The following is a 25,402-nucleotide window of genomic DNA, read 5'->3' on the forward strand; positions in this document are numbered from 1 at the left end:
CAGATAAACAAGCCCAAAGTAACAGCTTGAACAGATCTACAAGCTCACAATATTAAATATAAAAGGTATTCAGGTTAAATCTGACTTGCCTAAGCCTGCAGTGCAGAAACCCTGTATTTTTCAGAATGGACAAAATTATAATAATTTTTCAATACAGAATGAGATCATATCGACATCGGTAATATCGGTTATCGGCCATAACAGCAATTAATTATATTGAATATCGATATCGGCACTTACCATAGCCATAACTTTTTGTAGACTTAGATAGCATTTTATGTAGATGTATAGCATAGTATAGTATATACAGTATGTATAGTTTATATGTATAGTTTCATTATAGAGATATCCCACTGTTACGTTCTTAGCTTACGCATGTTTCATGATAACTACTTTTTATGTATGTATTGCCATGCGTTTCTGTTCTTGCTTAATGTAAATCGCTCTGGATTAAGAGCGTCTGCTAAATGCCCAAATTGTAATGTCTCATCGGCACTTCCCTACGACTCGCTGGTCATGACTGTGTGGTGGCCCCGCCACACAATCTGTTTAGAGACCGACGTGTGAGTCTACACTGGCATTAGTTGATGAGCACATTCACATCATAACCGGCAGGCTCGTGTAACCACCTGGGGGTTCCTTTGTGTTGATGGAAAAACTAGATTAATTAACTGATAAATGGGCCTGACATAAAGAGGTAGACGTGCTCTTCACAAGACCCACTGGGACAAACCCAAGAGACGACCAGTGGAATGAAAAGCTCCATTTCAGATTACAACACATTATTTTGTTTTGGCCAGAAACTTTTAGTCAGGGAGTAAAAAATCCCCTATTTAACGGCTGCCGCAAATGTCATTTGATCCACCCAAAACATACTTTTTGTAAGCAAGGATCGTATCGTTTGAGAAATGAGGCGCACATCTGGCTTGTTTTGACCCAAAAAGAAGAATCCAAGATATTAGTGATAGCCATACAAGGGGAAGACTGGATCATCACCTAGATCTGCATATATGGAGCTGAGTGCCGCACTAAGAGCTTGTAGTTCTGCTATTTTTGAAAAGTCTTGAAAAGGTGGTGCAAATCTTTGAATATTTCTTTCAGAGCAAACGTTTTAAGTCAAATCTTTGCTTCTATGGGGTCCCTGGAACAATATATTTTCAGATGGGGGTCGGTGGCCAATTACATATATTTTTGAGGGTACCGGTACTTGAAATGAAAATGCTTGAGAACCACTGACATGGAAACATGGGTTTTTCAGAAAACCTGTCAGAATTTAGAAGGCATTTGTAGAATCGTTTTCAGGTCTAAATGGTTTAGAAGACATTTGTAGAACCTGGTCTCAAGTGGTCAGTTGGTCACATGTATTCGTCAGGTCTCTGCTCACCTCATACTCTTTGACCACCCTCATTCCTCTTCCTCCTCCGCCGTAGGCCGCTTTGAAGATGATGGGGAAGCCTACAGCTTCGGCAAACTGCTTGGCCTCACTGAGACTTGCTAGAGGACCGTCTGTTCCTGGGACCACTGGCACACCTGGACACACAGAGAGAGAGAGACAGAGAGAGAGAGAGACAGAGAGACAGAGAGACAGAGAGAGAGAGAGAGAGAGAGAGAGAGAGAGAGAGAGAGAGAGAGAGAGAGAGAGAGAGAGAGAGAGAGAGATTAATAGCAATAAAAAAGAGCAAAGGAGGTCAGAAAAGGAGAAAGTGCTGGGGAGAAAACGTTAAAGATGGGCTCCCCTAAAACATGATCATCAGGTACTATGATTATACTTGTGTATAATAAGTGTATAAAAGTGTTACAATGACGTTTTTATGTGACCACACCCACCATAAGTTCACCTTAGCACGGGTTAGGGTTATGACGTCACAAAAATTGGGCCTTTTGACTCAAAGGCTTTCAGATTTCAGGAAGAAAACAAATATCTGACCAGTCTGAAGTGAGTGGTGCTGTACTGTACTGTACTGTACTGTACTGTACTGTACTGTACTGTACTGTACTGTACTGTACTGTACTGTAATAGCCCTCCTCGCTATTTCCGTACTCGGTCGGACAGACATACACAGCCAGGGACACCCATAGCTGTCTATAGGCGTGGCTAGCACCACTCAAAAATACACCGGGAAGACATATTTGAATATTCTAACCACCTGAGGGTCTATTAGTCAGGGAATATTATCAGTATAATGTCAAATCTAGGGATACATTTCTTACCAAGAATGTTCTTCACCAATGTGTTTGTAAAGGTGTCTACTAACATATCCCACATTGGTTTATATTTCAACCACCCTAGGAGAATTTGTGACAGCTGCTGAAAGTTGGGGTACCATCAACAACCAATATAAGGCAAAATGTTAAAATTTTCATGTAGCATGTTACGTGTCAAATTAGGGTTTTTTCATGATTTCGAATCCATTCCAAGCATTAGTTTTGCACGAAAAACACTCCTTGGGCTAAAAAAGGGCCATAGCAGTGTTTTTCGTGTGTTCGAGTGTTTTTCATGCAAAATGAATACGTACATAGAATGGATTCCGAATCATGAAAACCCCCTAGTTTGACATGTCACAATGCTACTTAAAAATGAAATTTAGAACATTTTGCCATATATTGGTTGTTTCAGCAGCTGTCAAAAATTCCCCTAGGGTGGTTGAATATAAACCAATGTGGGATGTGTTAGTAGACACCTTTACAAACACAATGGTGAAGAGAATTCTTGGTAAGAAATGTATTCCCAGATTGTATTCATATCCTCTGACTATATTAGAATAATGTTAACTCCAGACACATACAAAACAGAAAAAGTACAAAGATCACAGCACATCAATAACAAATCTAACCACATGGACCCTAGCGTCCCTATTCCAGGGCAAAATAGCAGATTGTAGATCAGTTATTTTCAAAATTCAATGCAAGATTTTGGAATAAAAGAGTATTTTGTTTTGTTCTTGTCCTTCACCAGCTGGAGAAAAGATCCTTTTTTCACGTCACACACAGCCCATCACTCTAGTTCCCTATACCTGCGCTGATGGCCAGGGAGCGAGCCTCCACTTTGTCCCCCATCTTGCGCACCACCTCTGGGGTGGGCCCGACAAACATGACTCCCGCGTCCAAACAGGCCTGGGCGAAGTCTGCACGCTCTGACAGGAAACCATAACCAGGATGGATGGCATCAACGTCGTTATCCTAGAGAGAGAGAGAGAGAGATTTGAACTTAGAGAATCTGACTTACAAAGTAGCAGTAAGATGTCAAGAGACATTGAGAGAAACTCAGAGAGGCAGGGAGATGGATGGGCAGGGGGCAGGGGGGGGCAGAGGTCACCCGAGAATGGAAGGAAACAGAGAGAGAGAGAGAGAGAGAGAGAGAGAGAGAAGGAGCATATCTCTGCTGTCCGGAGGAAACCTCATAACTCTGAATAAAAAAAATTAAACGATGCAATACTGCCTCATCAAAGTTGGTGTTGTGACATACACTGACATTAGATACTCAATTACTTGCATGAGAAGGAGAGAGGTGGTGGAGTTAGCGGTTATCTGCGTGTCATTCTCTGATGCATTTATGCACTTCTGAGCTAATGGATTATTGAGCCGGTCAACACGTCACCCTGTTTAAACATGACAGACATTTAGTTATCGACGTTCCTCGTGACGTTTGACCTCCTCTGACGCGTGGAGGTTGAGGAACCGGAGCCCTGCAAAAAATGTACCCTCTGTAGGCTGTGGATAATGTTTGCCTAACAATTACTTTTGGAACTGTGGGAGTTAACACACATTATTTAGCAAAATGCACACACACTCTAGTTAAAAGGACCACATCAATGCAGTATTATGTCACTGCCAATTCTTTAAGAGTATCTTTTTTATTTTTTTAATAATAAAGCATTGAACTTCTAATGGGATTATGTTGGGGAACTGACTGACAGCCCTATACTGCCAACACTGTAGATCTACGTCATCTCAAACCCACCGCTTGACTGCCATGGATGTATAGAACATCTGGTGTGTTCAGTGATTACACTAGAGCAGTTCCCTAGGGGTACTTGAGGGAGTTCCAGGGGGCCATTATGGGTCTGTAACTCAGTGTACATTTAACTCATGTACATGTAACTCAGTGTACATTTAACTCATGTACATGTAACTCAGTGTACAATTGTTTGGGAACCACTGCACTAGAGGGACAATGCAGAAAGCAATATAACACTGAGAGGGACGAGACTAATATCCACACAGCGATATTAGTATCGCTGTGTGGATAGTATTGTGTTTTTGGTGAAAACAAGCCATATTCAACTGCTAATAACAAAAGAATGGCAGATCACGGTTACTATGTTGTTTTTTTGTTAGTTTGTTTTTTTTCAGGTGGAAAGAAGAGAGACGGGACATCATTTGTTTACATTCGCGTTGAAAAAGGAAAAAAGAAAACGGTGGATCTTGAAAGATGAGTAAAAACGCTATTTATCACTGTCAACTCATTTGATGGATGTGAAAAAATGCAAGGAGTGAGTTCAAGAGAAAGAACAGATACAGAAAGCAAATTCAGACGGAACCCACACACAGCCAGTTGGACCCCGTAGAGAGAGATATGCCGTAGGGAAATGGAGACCCATTCAGATTCTGAGTAGCAGGCATGCACACACACACATACATGCAGATAGAGTAGATAAAGCCATCTCTCGGCCAGTTAGGGCCATCTGGACATGGACACCAGGCAGGCTATAATTAAGGCCTGTCCCAGTGTTTGGAGTGCCGTCACTGGCGAACTGGCTACGTAGAGACACAATCACACTTGCACGTACATACACGCATGCACACATGCACGCACGCACGCGCGCACACACAGAATGAGGGTATCTGCGCCTGGCACTACACTCTTACAAGTAAGTAAGTAATACTCAGTAAGGAATTCATGCACAACTGCATGTGCACTCACAGCAGATAAAAGATACGGATAAAAAGACAAAATGTAAGAATCATAAGTAGGGAAAATAGAACATCAGGATTTTTTTGCGCAAAGAAAATTATGAGAGAACACCCACACTCACACACACACACACACACACACACACACTTTCCTCCCTGGCACGACTGCCTGCCGCCCAGCTGGGCAGACAGATCGCAAAGAAATTAGTAGGACGGCCCCAACTTGGCTGGCCAGCCAGATACCCGCACAGAAAACTAGAAAGCAAAGTATGCCGATAGAAAAAACCGCTAGTGAACAATTGGCGACGGATGGTAAACACACAGAGGGAGGGAAGGATAGTCTTATTGCTCTGTACCAGTTCCATTTCTGAAGCACTTTATTACTTTTGGCTGGTGGTGCCCATGGCACCTCAACATAATACATTTTATTTTGTCAATAAATAATTGAATAAGATTTAAGAGAACTATTGAGCATATTTATGAAGAGTAGAGAGGTTAACTTACAAATTGAAGTTTAGTGCAGTACAGCACACACAAATATCCATAGTCATAAATGGTGAGATATGGATAATAACCAAGGTCTTGCCTATGGAGGGATGGCGAGGCGGTGGATCGTAGATTATGGATTCACAAAATGTGAAATATTCATAACATAGCGTAAAACAATTGGTGCTTCTAATAAGTCCAGTGGTTTGTAATAGACACAGACAGATCTCTTCTAGACGTTCACATCAGTGGAATACACAGTGGAGAGCGTGCTCATCAGACTGTCAACTCAACATTGGACTGGCTCAATGTGCGCCGCGTGGCAAAAATTGAATACATACATTTAGTGTACTTAACCCATTTAGGCCTTTTCTATGCTTCTACTCCATCTCAGAGGCAAATATTGTACTTTTAACTCCACTACATTTATTTGAAAACTTTAGTTACTTTGTAAATTCTGATTATTATTACAAAACATACAGTGACTACTTATATACCTATACCTATATACATATACATTTCGGACATTTGATAGGGTTTTTCAGAAAACTGTCAGGATTTACAAGACATTTGTAGAATCGTTCCCAGAAACCTTTTCCACAAGTGTTCAGGGTTACATATAACTGCAGTAAGTGAGTACGGGGTGTGTGTGTGTGTGTGTGTGTGTGTGTGTGTGTGTGTGTGTGTGTGTGTGTGTGTGTGTGTGTGTGTGTGTGGCGTTACCTTGGCGACTTTGATGATGTCAGGAATGTCCAGGTACGCAGCGACAGGTGGCAGACCTCTCCCGATCAGGTAAGCCTCATCTGCCTTCTGTCTGTAAAGCAAAGCAAAGTGAAGAGGGAAAGAAATTGAGATACAAAATGAACGAAGTAAAATAATGTTGAGACAGACGCGGTATCCTTTGAATTAATTTGCATTAAAGTTGTATCGATTTTTACCAAAACAAATCTAGGACAATGGTTCTCAAAGTGTGGTCCAGGGATTAGCTGGGTTCCTTGAGGGGGTTCCAAATGGATCCTTACAGGTCTGTAACTCTGAGAGTTATGGGGGGAGTCCTTGAAATTAAAAGGTCTAGGATTAAATCTAAATGGCATTAATAATTGTTAAAGTGCAGCTACAAGTTAGTGAAGCAATGACGTAAATAGTACAGTAGGAGTATAAAACATTCATGCAATCAACTGAAGCGTTTAAAATATGACAGCATGTGATAAGCTAGGGGGCATTGGAATGGCATAGACTGGCACACTGTAAGCTATGTGGTATTGGAATGGCATAGACTGGCACACTGTAAGCTATGTGGTATTGGAATTGGAATGGCATAGAATTAGACTGGCCAGTATTGGAATGGCATAGACTGGCACACTGTAAGCTATGTGGTATTGGAATTGGAATGGCATAGACTGCACACTGGCCAGTATTGGAATGGCATAGACTGGCACACTGGCCAGTATTGGAATGGCATAGACTGGCACACTGGCCAGTATTGGAATGGCATAGACTGCACACTGGCCAGTATTGGAATGGCATAGACTGGCACACTGGCCAGTATTGGAATGGCATAGACTGGCACACTGGCCAGTATTGGAATGGCATAGACTGGCACACTGGCCGGTATTGGAATGGCATAGACTGGCACACTGGCCGGTATTGGAATGGCATAGACTGGCACACTGGCCGGTATTGGAATGGCATAGACTGGCACACTGGCCGGTATTGGAATGGCATAGACTGGCACACTGGCGATGCCAGCATTTAAAGCAGCATCGGCAGCTAATCGGAACAACTCTGACATGACATGAAATAAAACCAAGACGAGGTCCAAACACTGTGGCTTCCCTTTGATGTCATGTTGATAACATGATCAGACTTGTCCAAATATGGAAGCACAGACTGACGGGGCAGACACAAGGACACACAAATGTTGCTACCTACTTACTGTAGGTGCCACACGCGCTGTAAAAACAAGTATTAGCTTCTAATTTTCACTCTCATTTAGACAGACAGACAGACAAACAAAACACAAACAAAACACTCAGGTCTGAATACTTTTGTTGAACTCCCACTGGTATGGCACAAACATAGTTGAATGGCAGCTTCTCAACGCTCACTGAAGCCAAATCAAACATCCCATTGTAATTATACAAATCCGTACTTAGATGGGGAGATATGGGGAGAATAATAATTGGCAACAGATGTCAACTGAATTTATGAGATGTCTGCATTTAAGTGTGATAAGGCTATAACTAGAAATGAATTGCATAATCAATGAATCAATGCAATTAACTTCAGACCATAAAATTATAATAAAACCAGGCAATATAAAATGCAGAATGATAGCAAATGTTTTTCACACATGATTTTTATCTGAACTCACACATCTGTGAATTGCTTAATACGTTTACTTACAGTTAAAAACAACTTTCAATGCTATAAAATGAAACAAAATCAAGTCTGTACTATTATTGACTACTAAAACGTTATTTGATCAACTTTCTATCACTCCCATCAGTCGATTTAATCAATCATTTCGACTCTATAACAACAGAACATTTCTGTTCCGTTGCACTCACACTCCACAACTAATCAGTACCTGTAGTGGCAAACTTCCCTTTCTTTAAGTTTTCACTTTACTTCGATCAAAAACAATACAAAAACGTATTTATTTTCTGTGTGTGTATATGTGGCCAAAAACTATGTTGCTCCAAAGCTGCTTCACTTCACACTGCCAGAAAACCCCCCAAGACAATTTGACTTACTAATCAACTAGCAAGGAGCATCCCATTGGCTAAGGCTCATTAATACAATTAAATCAGAACGCACAGAGCTGCATTCTACAGGTCATGTCAACCTCCTAATATCACACAGGTACATAATTTGTATAGGACTCATTAACCCCCCACTATGGCTCTTACAGTACCTGTGCATCTGGCCAGTGTCTTGCTCAGAGTAGACGGCCACGGTTCGAATCCCCAGCTCTGTGCATGCTCTGAACACGCGGATGGCTATCTCACCTGTAAAACACCAGAGAGGAGGTTGCATTAGGAGTCAGCAAGGCAGGGGGGCAGCTTATGGACAGAGGCCAGGAGAGGATGGTGCATGGACACTTTGGACAGGGTGCAGTGGTGGTTATACAGTATAGTATAGACATGCAACACAAGCTGGAGGAGGGGTAGTTCTGCAAGGCTGCTCCATGAAACTACAATAAGGAAAGTTAACTGTAGGTTTGTTTTCGCATGGCAATTATTAGAAAAAGTCCTTCTGCACACGTACAAAGGACAGGTGCGTCGGATAACTGGAGCTGATAAGTAGAGAAAATGGCATGGCAATTATTAAAATGTGCAGTACATGCAATGTAATGTTAGCTACACTTCTCATTAGCATGGTGATACTGTATGTATAGCATTGCTGTTTTCAGAGTAAAGAAAAGCTTCCGATTAGCAAAGCTCTTTCATTGATCAAATGGTGCGTTAGTGTGCACTGGTAGTATCCACACAAGTGCAGATGATATTATTTCTGCTGTGTGGTCTAAAAAAAGGGTCAGTAAGTGACACCACCGCCTTAGACAGACCTGTAGCCGACAGAAGCAGTCCCGTGTGACTTGTCTGCAGCAGGGAAATACAGACAGACATGCAAGACGGTGAACTACTCTTCAGTGTGGGGAGAATTGGAAAATTAACATTTTTGACCAAAGAGAAACGGTCTTTCCAGTGCATATTTTGAAGCTTCACTTGTGCCGTGTGAACAAACCTCCTCTTATAGATCACCAAAGTCCTGACGTCACTGTCAGTAGAGGGCGCCAGTCCACAGGTTAGTGTACTTTTTATTTGCATTGAAATCCCCAAGAACTGTGTTTGAAAAATAAACTCATATGGATATGAAGCATCGACTGAAGGTGGAAATGTACAAATATACCCAAAGAGTAACACAATAAGCGCTAGAAACGAGTCAAACAACCCAGAGACTACATTTCCGGGTAGGCGGGGTTGCTGCAGCTGCCCGTCGCACAACAGAAACTGACATGTTAATTACGTTTTTTTTAGTTTTCTTTTATATTTAATGTTTCGTGGTTACTACGAGTCGAAACACTGCCAGCTGATAGCTTATGTCAACGAGGAACCTCAGGAACGCAATGTGTTGACAGCTGAGCGTGATGTATTATAATATTAGCAGCGACATGCTTTTATACCCTTGTAGTTTCAAGGCTTTTGCGGCCACATAAATTCCATTTTCTCCAGATACTGGCTGTATCAAATATGAATGAACATCATTAACGACGCACAGCCACTCCCCTGACAGAAAGGCCGGTATGATCGGTTTATTTTTCAAACACAGTTCTTATATGAAGCGACCTAAAATCCAAAGAAATGAATGGGGATTTCAATGCAAATAAAAAAATACATGAACCCGTGTACTGGTGCCCTCTACTAAAAGGGACGTCAGACTTCGGTGCTCTATGAGAAGGATCAAGATTCGGCTGGCCACCTCTAGTGAGAAAGAAACTCTTATATACAGTGGCACAAACTTGTTTCTATGGAGAGTAGATCTCTTTCACACGCTCAGTTTTGGTCGGCCTATTATATTACAAGAGTGCAAATACACCAAAACAACAGAGGACAAAACAAAAGTAGCTAACAGATAAACAGAAGCCACGAGAAATAAGTAAGAGGATATATTCAGTTAAGACAAGAAACCAGAGAGCAAGCAGAAATAAGCAGAGCACATAAACAGAGTTTGACAAATTTAACAAAGTTAAAATAAGTTGAGAGGAATAAAGTGTCAGTTAAGAATACAACGGATAAAAGGGAAATGAAGTGGAAGAGTACAGACAGAGAGGAGGAGAGATAGAGCAAAGGAAAAGGAGAGAGGGAAAGATGGAGAGCTCCAGCTTGGCCGAGCACAAGCCCAGCTATCACGGCGGGGCGGCTGGGTGCAGTGGGGGAGAGAGGACCATGTCGGTTGCTGCTCTAGCGACTCCTATTAGGTTGGTCATCATCATGGTGCCTGTTCAGCAGGGAGTGTAATTTGAGAAGGATAGCATGTTCCTCCACAAATTCCTCACCGTCGTGTTCAAATAAGAAGCTGACGAATCCATGTGCATCAGGGGAGGAGACATGTGGTTGGCTACGCCCTCTCTAAGGGCTCCATCTTCGTCACCGCTAAACCCCTTATCCCTAAACTTCTTTTCCTTTTTCTTTTTTTACAAGCTCACAACGTGTCAATGTAGATTGGCTAGTTGAACTATTCAAAAATGTTTTTCAAAATAGTAAAGAAAAAGGCAAATAAGTTTAGGGATAAGGGGTTTAGCGGTGACGAAAATGAGCCCTAAGAGCATTACAGCAGGGGTCGGTCAGCACGTGACTGACGGGGACTACATTGGGGAATTGGCATATAACGACTAAATTGTGAGAAAAGGAAAGGAAACAAAAGGAAAAAGATAAAGGGGAGATGAGAGAGAGCCAGGAGTAAAGACAAGGCGAGTAGTTGGCAAAGATAGTAGAGAGAGAAAGAGCCAGAAGGGAGAGGAGACAATGTTATGGCAATAGAGGACATGAGTAGTGGCAGATAGTTGATATTATGATGGTTTCACATACACACATTTATTTCAGCACGTTTACATTTATATTTCCTCCTCTTAGTCTGTCCCTCTGGTCCCTGTACAAAGTGTCTACATATAATGTAGGACTCTTTCCATCTCCTTAGTTTAGATCACTGTTTGGATCCGTCAGACATCAGATAACAGAGCAAGTATATGGGCTAGGATTAGATATAGTACACAAAATATTTATTCAACTAAACATCATGATGATCTGTCATCTATAAATTGGCCTGTCTGTCTGTCTGTCTGTCTGTCTGTCTGTCTGTCTGTCTGTCTGTCTGTCTGTCCATCCATCCAAGCACTTCCAGAAAACCTCATTTTTAAGCAACAGAGGACAGAACAATTTCTACATAAATTAAAATGTGCCCTGATTTCATGACACACACTTTTGGTAAACAGGAAATAACAAAGCCATTTTCTCTGGCAGAGCACAGACTGCACCAGCGTTCACCATGACTTAATCCAATTATAATGTCAATCTACAAAGACACGTATCAGACAAGGCAGATATAGTTTATTAACCACAAGTAGATTGCCAGAGTTGGGTTTGAATTAAATTAAGCAATAATGATTGAGAATGCACTGTAGGTATGCAGTACTATTATAGTAGAGGCCCAAATATCATATATAGTACATACATTATCATGATAAATCAAAATCACCACATACACTTTTGTGATTTATCACAATAAATATTTTTTTTATCTGTACATTTTTTCACAGTAAATGTGAGAAACCAGTTGTAAGTGAGAAAAACTGAACAGGGGTCAGGGGGGCGCCCGTTTTTTTCTTTCACTCATCATTACCATTAATTAATGAAGAGTTGAGACAAAGAACCATTTAAAGTCCATCATTTATTCTGACCCCTCCCCGACAAGTCCCATCTGTCCTGACCCCTTATCCATAATGTATACATTAATTATGGATAATTATTATGGACTTAGATGGTTCTTCGTCTCAACTCTTCATCCACCCGGTTTGGTGGCGCGCGCGCACACACAAACACACACACACACACACACACACACACACACACACAGTCTTACCTCTGTTAGCCACCATGACCTTTTTGATTGGCCGAATCACTGCGCTCTGCTGCGGGGTAGAATGGGCGGAGCGAGAGTAGAGGCATGCCCTCCTGATGGCCAAGAGGCCGAGTCCACCACGGGCTCCAATGTACCTCAACATTCTGAGAGAGAGAGAGAGAGAGAGAGAGAGAGAGAGAGAGAGAGAGAGAGAGAGAGAGAGAGAGAGAGAGAGAGAGAGAGAGAGAGAGAGAGAGAGAGAGAGAGAAATGGAAAAAGAGGGAGGGAGAGATATGGAGAAGGAGAGAGAAAAATAGGTTAACATCCTCAAGCCATACGGTAGTGGAATCATCATGAGACGAGCATAGACGGAAAGGGGGTGTGGAGTGCAGACAGCAACATACTGTATAGTTGTACAGAGAAATGCTAGAAGGCTTTCTTACCTTTATTTGTAGTTGTTACGTCCCCACCAATGAGGTCCAGCTGTTATTTTGTGCAAAAGTGCATTTACATTCCCCCTAATAATAAGCCCTCAATGGGTTGGGTTTTTGTGCTAATTTGCTCATTTCCATCGAATTAAGTAGTAAAGTGTGCCGCTTGGGATATTATTTACATTATGAAGAGAGGATATATACAAAATTTTGAGCGATGGAAATAGGCGAATTAACACCCCATTCAATTCAATGCAATTCAATTCAATTCATTGAGGCCTTAATATTAGGAGAAATAGCCAATAATGCCATTTTGCAGAAAATAACACCTGGACGTCTTTGGTGGGGACGTAACAACTACAAAGAAAGCAAAGGTAAGAAATCCTTCTAGCATGGTATTAGGCCTTCACTAATTCCACCCACACACACACACTCTCTCTCTCTCTCTCTCTCTCTCTCTCTCTCTGAAGGGATAATTTCTGTTTTTCCTGACAGCCTGACAGGGTTCTGAAAACAGATGAGACTTCCAATCATGCATGCCTTGGTAGCCTGGTAATGGGAAAGGCAGAACAGCAAAGTTAAATGGATAGGTCAACGGGCTGCTGAAAGCCATTGGACCTCTGTCATAGGCTGTGTCCATTAAAACTAATAAGGGGGAGGCCTAAAAGGACACAAACCACTCACACACTATTAAACTCACTGCATGCAATTGGAAGAGATAAAATAGTACACTAAATCCCTACATGCAGAGACTGATAGCTTCTGTAGTGGCTTAGAGGACAACTTTAGTTTTTTTCAACCAAGGTTCATGTTTTAGGTTGTTATTAGAGAACGTAAAAGATTAGATTTTTTTTTTCATTTGGTGCTTTCTTTCGTTTTAGGGATTTTAGCTGTTTTTGACAGCATTCGAGCATGGGGCTAAATATTTATTTTTACAAAATGTTATAGCGATTTATTTTTTGTATTATTTACTATAGTCCTACGAGACCCCAAGATCTGGCCACAAAAGATCACGAGATCTACTGAATGTGTTAAACTGACACCGTGTGGCTGTTTAGAGTACCAATAGGGGGTGCTGTTGCACCACTCGCTTCAGACTGGTCTGATTTTATACCTGCAAATTCACTTTTATTTCCATCTCCTTCTCCGCCTTGCCAAATGGTAGGTAGACCATCTAACATTTGCTAGTTGCACATGTGTGTTGCTTGCTTCTAATGTCATGTTTAGAATTCCCCACATCTGCACATCCGTCCAACACAGCTGCTACTGATTACAGAAATCCTCCGTTTTTATTCACATTCAAGATAACAGTGTATTACTCCGTTTGAACTTAATCATCACGCTAAAATATGTATCTGAAAACATTATAGGGTAGAAATAAGCCACATAACAGTAAACTGGTACAGCTGGCCGACTATCTGACTTGTAAACAAACACACACCATGCCCTGCGTATAGCATAGCCACCGTCCCTAGTTACCGTCCCATCGCCTGAAGGGATGCGACGCTCTGATTGGTTCAGAAACTTCAGAGCAGCGTTTTAAGTTGAAACCGTCTGAAACTTCAAAATAAAATGCCCACCATTTCCGTTTCCCTACACCTTTAACAGTACAGCAAGTACCAACATGTCATGACTCATGTGGTGACCGACATCACATGACTAGACCACTAAAAGCCATTTTAAATACATCCACCCGTCTTCAATTTCAATGGCATACCCTGATTATTAAGAAGACACCTCGAGTGGAAACGTGCCAAGTGTCCCTGTGCTGTAATAAATAAATAAATAATAATAATAAATTGCAGTGTCCGCAGAGGGATAATGACTTCTCTGCGCTTATACCCAGCAGTGGGCTTGTTCAGAGTGAGCTCACAGGGAAGCCGTTGTGGGGTTAAATGTCTCGGGGACACTTAACCAGGCAACGGCCTGGAGGAGCCAAGGATCCCAGTGGGAGAACTTCCCAGATGGCCGTTTTACATCCTGAGGTACTGCAGCCCTGTGCCTCTGGTGTCTATCTTAACTGTCAACCTACCCTACCCTACGCCTAAAGCCACGGAATTCCTTTACAAGTGAGCTGGACAGTCACTGTCGTTTTACATATGATTGCTTGTAGGGCTGACCTTTAAAAAGAAGTTGAAGCTTCAAGCCCTTTAAAACTAGACAAATTCGAAGCTTCGACAATGGGGCCAGGGGAGGTGGTTAAAGAAATGTGTCAACAATTCATGAATCGTGGAGCTCAAGCACGTGGCTTAATTTGAAGGGTAGCAGATCTACAAGCTCTCAACATGTCACGCTGCAATGTGCTGTTGGATTGTAGATCAGACATTTAGATATTTTTTTTAAAGAGGGAAAAGAAATGGAAAAGATATTTTAAAATAAACTTTTTTTTCTTTTCATGTCATTAAGCCCCAATTGCTCTCTCTCCACTTTTCATTTACTTCAACAAGAGAATACTGTTCCTTTACCCCCTATTTCTTCTTCAATATTAGTGACTTTCTACTCCTATCTGAACGATAAATCATTTTTGTAGAATTGGCACAATGTCACACAGCTCTAAGCCGCTGGTGTTTGTTTGCAATGTCAATTAGCTCAAAAAAGGCAATGCACTAGTGTCTCCAAATTAATTCATTGTCAGTAGAGAAGCTCCAGGTGCCATGATCACGACATCAGATTCATGTGGTTCTGTGACCACATGAGACTGAATAAACAAGATTATCTTTGAGAAACACTCACACATACATAAACACACACAACACACGCAGGGGAACAGATACAGAGGCATTGCACAGTATCATGCAGTCACACACGCCCACAGAGTCACAGTCACACACCGTCCTACTGCTGTGGCCTCCACATCAACAACACGGTTTGACGGCAGCATTTTCACACCCGCTAACCCCCCAAGCACAGACATTTACTCAAACAAAGCACCCCATTACCACCAAAACACAATGCCCCATGCCAGTGTGCACGCCACATGATGGCTTAAGCACAATGACAAGACTCCCCTTCGTAGATATACATGTGCATGCACACACACACGCATATCCAGAAAGGCTTGGAGGCACCTCGTCAAGTAGATGTTAAGTACCTCATTCACCCCAGGAGCCTGACAGCTTTAACAGATCGGAGCTGTTTGGTGCTGTGCTTAAGGGACTGGAAGCTTCTCCAGTGAGGAAACAGCCTAGCAGTGGTCCTCTGCTGCCACTCTGTGGCCAAATGCCTCCACTGTGTAGACAGTGGAGAACACAACACAGCTTAACACAGCTCTGGGTGAGATGTGCTCTCTGGGATGTCAGATATACACAGACTGGAGACGCTCCATAAACATGTTTGTTGAGATGAGAGCTAAGGAGAAGTGGGTGGGGAAGACGGGACATCTTTTGATACAGAGAAGATGGCATAGATATGAAAACATACGCCGCCAGGCCATACTTAAATCAGTCTCTCAGTCATCGTCTGTGAAGCAGGCAGCATATTCAACACCCAATGGCAAGTAACACATATTAGGCATTCATAGCTATCTAAACATACAGACATATTACGGCATTGTTTGCAATGCATACTGTACATCTGAACATGCAGAGCTCAAAGGAATGTAGAAAGACTAATGACAAACTGGATAACCCAGATTAAGGCAGATTAGAAATAGGGGAAAGGTCATTTTGTTTACGGGGAGTCAAGACTGGTACTACTGTAGTGTACAGGTGTTCATGGTTGACTTTACTGACTTTTTTGCCTGATTAACCAAGTGAATGGAAACCAGTAAAGTATAAAATAGCAGAACCTCACATGTACTCTTAAGTACACAAGCACACTCACAAAATGTGTACATACAGTAGGCATGTGTGTGCACTCGCGTGCACGCCATACACAAACCGTTTGCAGAGATGCTGTCTGGACCACCGTGAAATTGTGAATGATCAAACTCTCAAATGTAAAACCTTTAGTTTCAGGCAACTTTTTAGGCAAGTAGAACATGACCTGTATTTCAGATCTTGGGTGTCATTTACCCCAGCACAATACTTATTGAGAGTGAGAGTGACTTTTACATGTTAAACATGCATTTGTAAATGAATCAGTGACGAGTCTAGCCTACTACTAGGAGTTCAAATTCAAATCTGAATGCTTCATCTTTGCCATTTCAAAAGCGATGGCTAATAGTGTTAAGTGTTTGTTTGATTATTATCTTTTTTTATAGCCACATTAAAAGGGAAACAGAATCACAATCTGATCTATATACACATTTTCTTCCTTTAAGTCGCTCACATTATGCATTTTCTTCTTCCCCACCATGTGAAAGGTGACAAATAGTACGTTATGGACTCTCTTCTTCTCCTCTGCCTGTCTCTGCTTCGGAACAGAGGTGACAATACAACTTGCTTCGCCAAGCGGTTTGCTAAAACTGACACAGCTGGCAAATAAGCCTTGCAGGAACACAAGGAAGCCTCAGGCTAAGACAGGAATGTCAGAACGTGCTGGTATTTTGGGGTTAGATGTGGCCTTTTGGTTTTGGCTCAGTTAACTCACTGTGTTATGTCACTGATTGTGTTTATACTAAAGTTACTGAAAAATAATTGTTTGGTAAATATTTTATCATGGTGAAAGAGATGAATTTTCCCCAATTATCTAGCTGCAGTAGCAAAGTTCTTGCTAGCTTTAAAGTTGACATGTACCTAATCGATGGTGCCTAATTTAAACCTGTTAAATCACTGCAATAGTAAATAAACCTCCACACGCACGCACGCACGGGCCAAGAACATGACATGTGCTTCGGGGTAGAGTGTTTGGAATACAGCACATTGTGTGTTTAATGAGAACACTTAGCTCATGTTCCAGCTTAGATACCTGAAGGAATATTCCGGTAACATGCCTTCCCAAAGAGGAACCGAGGGGCAGGGCCAGTGGTCAGAGATGACCGACTACAGTGACACTGTGACAGTGACACAAAAGAAAAATAAATGTGGTCATCTGGAAAATGGCTAAACTATACCACAGCTCCAACAGGTTTTAACCCATTTTGGGCGGGAACCCCTTTTGGTGTTTTTGAAAAATCGAAGAACGACTGACATAGAAACATAGCTTTTTCAGAAAACTGTCAGGATGTAGAATACATTTTTAGAATCGTTCCCAGGTCTTAATGGGTGTTAAAATGGCAAAATCTGCACTCTTGCCAATAGGTTAAGATAGCCTGTGGCAAATTTGAGAGTAGTGAGAGACAACTTCCTCCTTCCTTGGGTTATGTAATGTTCCCCTAAAACAATACCCCTAAAAGTTGTCCAGGCAGGAAATCAAAGTCCTAAGTCTTTTTTTCCTGTTGTTGACTCAGAACTAGTCGCAGTGTGTTAGTGGTACAGTATACCTCTTTCTAAATGGATAGCTCTAAATGAGTATTTGAAAAACCTGAAGTGACCTAGCTGGTTTAATGCCCTTGTTTAAAGTGGACCAATCATTTCCGGGGGTTGATGGATCTTGCCTGAAACAATGGAACCAGTCGGCTACGCTAGACAAAGGTTCAAATGCTGTTCCCACTGACTCCGTGACCTCCTGACACACTGCACTCCAGGCAGGCCTAATGAAAAGTAAAGGTCAAATTCCAAACACAGGCAGTGAAAGGGCCTTATTCAGCAGGAGAGTCCGTGCTGCTGCTACACGAGCCTTAACACAGTAACACAAAAAAATACATCACTTTACTGCAATGCAGCCCTTACAACAATGTACTGTACGCCTTTCTTTCTACCGTCCTACAGTGCTCATAATAGATGAAAACCTGCGTTGGCCGACACATTTCCCCACACTTCAAATGTATCAAGAATCATTGATAGTTGTTGGAGTGCCAATCCACAGGCAAAGCAGAGGGATCAAACCTAGTTTCTCTCTATGGTAGTGGTAGAGTGCGATGCGAGAGTGCGGTCTAGCCACAACACCAACTAGGGACTCCTGGATCGCTGTCCTCCACACTCTCCTATCTAGCATTAGGGTCTTGAGCTCTACAGTGTTAGCTAAGCTGTCGCATCGCAGTGCATACGTAGGTGGTGCACTTCTTGCCATTCCTGGCTTTGCCCTTGGTTGGCTCCCATAGTGCCACTAGTTCCGGGTGCCGCGCCAGCCTCATCCTTCTGTCTCTGACTTTGTCTGTGACCCGTGGTAGTTCCTGTAGAGGACCACATTTCATTCTAAATTTCTGATTATACGGTCTGACCCATGTGACACCTAAAGGGCCCTTTTCCTCACTCCACACTCTCCTCATTCCATGCAGGACATTCCAGGCAAGTGGTAGAGTATGTTATGGCTTGCGTTGCCCAAGTACAACAGAGAACACTTCTAAGAACGAACCATTACTCAGTATAGACCAGCGTTTCCCTTTCCCAGTCGTGGGGTCACCTCAAGTCGCCAAAACATACAGTAAAAGGTTTCAATACATTTATAATATATAAAATCAGGTAGAGGTCGCGTAGAGGTTCGGATGATATTGGTCTTGTGAAGCACCTTTGTTGATATTGATGAATTATATAAAGATCGCCATTTACATTTGGCCAAATGAGGCATAGATCACCACCCCAGTAGCTAGCTGCATGCATGCACACTAGCAACAAACAACTTAGATGCTATAATGCTATAATCTGCCATTTAAATTGCAATACCATCCCTTGACAGACCATTCATTGAAACCGAAAAGGCCTTTCTGATTGTATTAAACGGCACCATCCTCTTTGTATCTGTCAAGTTGTTGTTTAATAAGAATTCACGGTAGAGATGTAATTATGAACCACGATTTTATTCACTTCGCACTGCATGACGAACAGCCTTTTAGTTCTATCCCTTGTACATTTTAGCCACCACCATCCAATAATTGAATTGCGGATGCTGAGAATTGTCTGCTGTCAGCGTTCTACAATCTGTATTCCCATCAGTTGATAGATTAATCAATAGCTTCTGTTTACAATGTGTGTTGTAATGCAGGACTTAAAGCAAAAACAATCCCAAGACTGAACATATGTGATTTATGTGAAAGTTGCCTTTACCAAATGTGTGTGCCAATCCATGCTTCATGGATGGAAGCAGCTTTTGAAGTTCTGTTGTATTCTATTCTGTTGGTCTGGCCAATCCATCAATTCAAATGGGCCCTACTCATATCTTGAATTTACGGTAGGGCTTGACTTTACAGTCACATGGTGCATAGCAGCAGTGTGTTAAAGTTAAAAACGCCAGAGGAAGACACTTATAGCCAGGCATGTACTGGGCACTACAATCATGTACAATGGGGTCAAAGACGAGAGATAGCCGGCGCATACCCAGCATTTAACATTAAAAACAACGTCAAGTCTTCACTTGATCTGTGCAAAACATCCAGCCGCGATCGTTCATTAGTTCACTGCGATATCATGAAATGTTGTGTTGAAAACCTTCACGTGAAACGAACCACAAGTGCTATTGCGCTTATCACAAAGACACGCTGTGCTGCTTTAAATATGGATACACATGTATACACGCCCGGTGTTCACAATTCATATCAAACATTACCAATCAACGTAATGCAACGGAGGCTGTACAACAGGGATGTCAAACTCAAATACGGCCGGACTGTGTTTCAACACACGGGCCATTTTTGGGGAGAGAGGAAGCTGAAAGTTGACCACAAGTGATATACTTTCACTGCTGGTCAATAGTGAAGAGAAGACGCATGCTTGCGGGCCCTCGATACGTGACAATGCACTCACAGTGCATTGTGGGACTTGTAGTATTATGGTGGTTTGTGCAATATACCAGAGGGCCAGTTCTAATACTAATTAAATATCATCCCGCGGGCCAAAGATAATTCATTTCACAGGCCTGATTTGGCCCCCGGACCTTGAGTTTGACATATATGCTGTACAAGATCTCCACAAAAGTTTACTCGTTTCCTCAGGTGAATCAACACAGCTAGCAACTTCATGTGCAGACACGTACTATAATCTACACCCTTGCACATCACCAACTGTGGGGTTTAGCAGTGACATCACGTTGTGTGGGGGATATAGGGAACTGGCTGGCACACACACACCAGTGTCCTTATAGTACATGTTCTCAACAAGGTACTAAAGTTACCCCACTACTACCTGGAACTACCCAACATGGATGGAACCAACTTAAGGCATGTACACATAATCACTGAATTCACACTCCCTTCCATTAGGCCAAAGGTTACTGAGTCTAGTCTAGTGATAACAGTCAGAAATGCTGTGTGTGTGTGTGTGTGTGTGTGTGTGTGTGTGTGTGTGTGTGTGTGTGTGTGTGTGTGTGTGTGTGTGTGTGTGTGTGTGTGTGTGTGTGTGTGTGTGTGTGTGTGTGTCTGCGTGAATGCCATAAATGTTAAAAAGAGATTTTTCCCTCATTCATTAACTACTTTAGTGATCAAAGTTCGTAAAGATCTAGTGGCATTTTATCTTATAAACCATTTAGACCATATATACTTTGTTGACCGTGTCCCTAAGGGTCTACACTGGGTCCCCTCTTCATCTTGTGCATCTCTTCTGTGAAAATAGTCGATTTGCAAGCTCACATCGCATTGTGACCTTGCAGATCTGCTATTTCCGCTTGCCCAGAAAAGGGACACTAGGGTTCATATGGTTTAAGGTAGGGCAACAGATAAGGGACAACTTCAGATATTTACATATTGTACTAGTCCATATCTAAGTGGATTTGTACATAATAACTTTAAGTGAGATGTTCTGAAAATGTATCGGCATTCGGCAGTACGAATCACCAACATTTGCAATGATCTGGAAGCCTAGTCTCTACTGTTAATTGTGAAATTAAAAGTATATTGTATATTATAAGTGTATTTGTTGATACAGAACTTGAGTGTGTGTGTGTGACAGGTCGGACTTCATCCACTCTGGATTATGTAGACGGGCCGATTTAGGCACGAATCTCACTTCACAAGTTCACAGCTGCCTCAACAGCGACCCATTTGGAGAAAGTCTTGTGCAGCCAACAGCATAGTCTAGACTCTAGACACCAAAAGTGACTAATGATGCCATGGGTTAGAAGCCAGTCCTTGCATGACCCTTCTCTCTCTTTACGCTTTCCGTCACGGTGCCATTCACACATAGGGGGGAAAAGTCAGATCTGTGTAGATGCTGTACACTTGAAAGAGTTTTAGGGATGGCGGATTCCCGGAAGAGGTGTCTTCCCTCGGACTGTGCAAGCTGGTGAACCACTTCCACTTCTGTCCATCAAAGCCGTAAATGACAAGCTAGAAGCCAGAGATTAATTATCCCCCCCAGCTGAAAATGCCAAGACACTGGCCTAAAAATGCTTCCAAATGCCATGCCAGAGTTGAACTTGAATATATTTCAGCTCTCAGCTGGCAGATAAAAACACTACGCGTGTTGCCCTACCTTCCAGGCACATACCACATAGGCTCTAATATAGCCTGACCGCATGTCGCAGATTCGAATCCCGACCCCGAAGACCTTCGTTGCATGTCACTCCCCGACTCTGCGCGTTTCCAGCCTATCTTCTCTCCACAGTGTAATCAATGTAGGCGGAAAAGTCCCAAACATATCTAAAATCTTAATCTTAAATATCTACTATATTTTGATCTATTATAAGGAAAAGCTACAAGTGCACTTGAGTGCAAAATAAACACACTCAGCGCCTCATAACGCTGCTGTGGTTTCCAAAAACCAGGCGGCCCCATGTGAACAACTCAAAAATTCTGCGCTGATGACTTTACGATGACCTTACGGGACACTATTATATTGAATACAAATGATGTGTTGTTCAATGGGCAGGGTGCATTTTGTTGGCAAGTCTACAAATGATGTGTTGTTCAATGGGCAGGGTTCAATTTGTTGGCAAGTCTGGGTATTTAATGCATGTTATCTATGCATTATGTATGCACTGTAAATTTAACAGCAGATACTGCAAGTGTCAAAGACACATTTCCCCTCGGGACAATAAAGTCTATTTTATCTTATCTTCAAGGATACTCCAGTTAAAAGACTTTAGCGGCTTGGACGGAAGGAAGGAAGCATGAGATCAGTCCGTTGGTTGGCAGGAGCCAGGAGGGAGTGTGTAGATAGAGCCTTTGTCCTTGCCTTGCTCCCATTGTTTTTTAAATTATTATTATTATTTAAAGCAGTGGTTCTCAAATATGTCCATGCTGTCATGGACCCCCAAATGAATATGTATTTGTCCCTAACCCCCACCTGAAAATATTTGTGCTAGGAAGTGCAAAAAATATCTCCATGTGTCACATTTTTAATGTAGTAATGTCCAGCAACTACAGACTAAAGACAAAGAATATTTGAATGGAAATCTTTGAATTGTGTAAGAATCGTGATCTCAATTCTTGCGGAGGAAAATCGAGATTCACATTTGAACAAGTGACGTGCAGCACTTAATGCAAGGTGCTTATTTTCCCCAAGACAAAGAATGCCACAATGAATTCCATACCATTACATAAGGCCGTCAAAAAAAGGTTGCTTTCAAGAATATCTTGTCTCAACTTGTAAAGTGTCTCTCAAAGTCTCAAGGGGTGGGGGGGTCAGAAAATGCATTCAACTTTTAGTCTACCTATAATTATAGCTACACTGGTTGCTCATGTTAATTGCCCTAGACAGAGAGAGAGAGAGTCCTCCTTTCCGCATTACCATTATCTACCCTTCCGTTTGTAAAATGCTTGATCCATAACATTTCCCCTAAATGGGGCCAGATTCTCCAAGAAACAGTTAAAGCAGTTCTGTATCAGAAATAACAGCCAGGTGTACAACAATACACAACAGTCAAATGTGTCCCAAAATGATCCTGTCAAAAAAAATGGAATCCAGTGTCTAAAATGTGTGTGCTCAGGCTGAATATCTGATATTCAGCCTTAGCACAGAGATGTTAGACACTGGATTCCATTTTTGTATCATGCTGAAAAGGGTCACGAGGTTCAGTGTGTAGAATTAGACTGCATAGTTGCCTGCAAAAACAACAAGGTTCAGGTCAAACGTGGGCCGCCATATGAAAAGTTTAAGAGGATTTTGTGGACAGCTAAACACAAGCTTTACGCAATTATCTTCAAAAACACATTCTCACATCAGTAGTCTCCTGGCTAATGAGGTGAGCCACTTGTATGTGCTAGACAAACAAAACGAAGGCTTCTCTCTGGTCTCATTGGTCTGAAAGGGGGCGGAGGCAACCTACAGCTTATAGGGACTTAAAAAAGGAGCATTCAGTGATTTGGGTGATTTGGAAAAAAACCCGGTCCGCCCCTGTAACACGCTCTACAGTGGGACACACACACACACACACACGCAACAGGCCAACAGCACGCGCTCCAAGGCCTGCCCGGCTCAATCCTGATTGGAGGAAGGCCCCCTCTATCCTGATTGGATGAAGGCTTTCTCACCCACCACCAAAAACGAAAATTTGAACCCTGCTGGTCACTGGGGATAGGGAGGAACTTTTACTTCTACTCCACTACATCTTAAGAGGCACTTTTACTCCACTACAACTACTACTACTTCTGCACAATGAGTACATTTGTTAAAAACTACATTTTGATGCCGATACTTTTGTACTTTTACTCAAGTAAACTTTGAGTTCCGGACTTTTACTTGCAACAGAGTTTTTATATACTGCAGTGCAGTATTGATACTTTTTTTATTAAAAAAATGTCCACCACTGAATGTGCCAAACAAAATGAGAAGGTAATGTTTGTTTTATTACTGTATAATATATCAAGATGGTACTGTATTGTGATTCTGACATGATGTATTGTAAACAAAGGCACTGTGGCAGTGTTATGAATAATCTCAGATTGTATAGATCTGTGTCCAAGTAGCTCAGTCAGGGTTCGATCCCGGGCACCGCCAACTCAGCGTATGAGTAACAACAAATCAATTAACCACTTGGCACTTGAGCCTTATTTTATACTGTGCCACATAACAAGTGTCATGCATGGATAGTGAAAATAGCAGATCTACAAACTTGTAAATCTGAAATTTCCACTATTTGTAGTCGACTAAATCAACTGCAGATTTAGTCGACTAAAACTAGACTAAGGCCCAATCCCAATTCCTCCCTTCGTCCTGGCCCTTAGCCCTTGCCCTTGCTTATGCGCGTTCACGTGAGGGGGAAGGGTTTTCTCAATTGTCTTTGGATGGAGGGGTAGGGCCAAGGGCGAGGGGTAGAATCCCCTTCGATTGAAGGGATGTCGCGACGGGACTTAAAACGGAGCAAAATCACTGAGGGCTGAAAGCGGACGAGGTAAGAAGCCTTTAATGTCCTTTATTATGGAAAAATATTATAATAACCAATATTATTTGAATGTATTAACAATCTGCATCGCCAAAAATATCGCAATCTCTAGCAAAGGTTAACGTTACCTCACATGAACTAACGATATGATACGGCGTTGCATTCATACAACGTTACCCATTCATTTGGCGCTGCATCGGCGCTTTATTCTTTTTTATTTATCGCCGGTGCGCCGGTGATACAACTCTGATGCAAGCTAGCTTATTAGCAGGCATCAGTCCGACCCCCCAGACCACGATATGTCAACCTTTGGAGCTCTTAAAAGCCGTGAAATAGCCTACTTTACCTACATAACGCTGACGCTGCATAACGTTGGCTACTCGCTGCAGTGATAGCTATGGTTTTATCATGACCAATGTTAAGCTAATCCCCACAAGTTGCAAAACTTACATAACTAATTAGCAATGCTTGTTGTTTTTTCCCCCAGGCAAACCAACTATGGAACAGATTGCAAGCTGCGGTGCAGACTCTACATTGGATGGAGATGAATCACGATGGCATTTTCATTGATAGAAAGTTACTCTGTTCTTAATGATATTAAAAACAATGACCAGTGACCACAGCCCCTTCTTTCTATACTGTAAATTGTTTTTCCTTTTTCTAACCCTATATCTGTACCCATGCTATACAAACTGTTAATACAATAATCAATGAAT

The 25,402-nt window shown here is 42.0% G+C and overlaps 1 protein-coding gene across 1 annotated transcript in view; it reads right to left on the reverse strand.

Moving 5' to 3' along the window:
- Positions 1-25,402, reverse strand: part of LOC308334920 (pyruvate carboxylase, mitochondrial-like) — a 378,126-nt gene that overhangs the window by 347,337 nt on the left and 5,387 nt on the right. Inside the window, exons 2-6 of the mRNA XM_080791818.1 lie at positions 12,043-12,185; positions 8,318-8,411; positions 6,124-6,214; positions 3,015-3,180; positions 1,385-1,530 (exon numbers count right to left, since the gene is read on the reverse strand). Of these exons, the coding sequence (XP_080647944.1) occupies positions 1,385-1,530; positions 3,015-3,180; positions 6,124-6,214; positions 8,318-8,411; positions 12,043-12,184 (639 nt within the window). The 5' untranslated portion in view covers position 12,185. The remainder of the gene's footprint in view (positions 1-1,384; positions 1,531-3,014; positions 3,181-6,123; positions 6,215-8,317; positions 8,412-12,042; positions 12,186-25,402) is intronic.

The sequence above is a fragment of the Protomyctophum bolini genome (genome assembly GCF_963924005.1).
Source record: "Protomyctophum bolini genome assembly, chromosome: 20".
Classification (NCBI taxonomy): Eukaryota; Metazoa; Chordata; class Actinopteri; order Myctophiformes; family Myctophidae; genus Protomyctophum; species Protomyctophum bolini.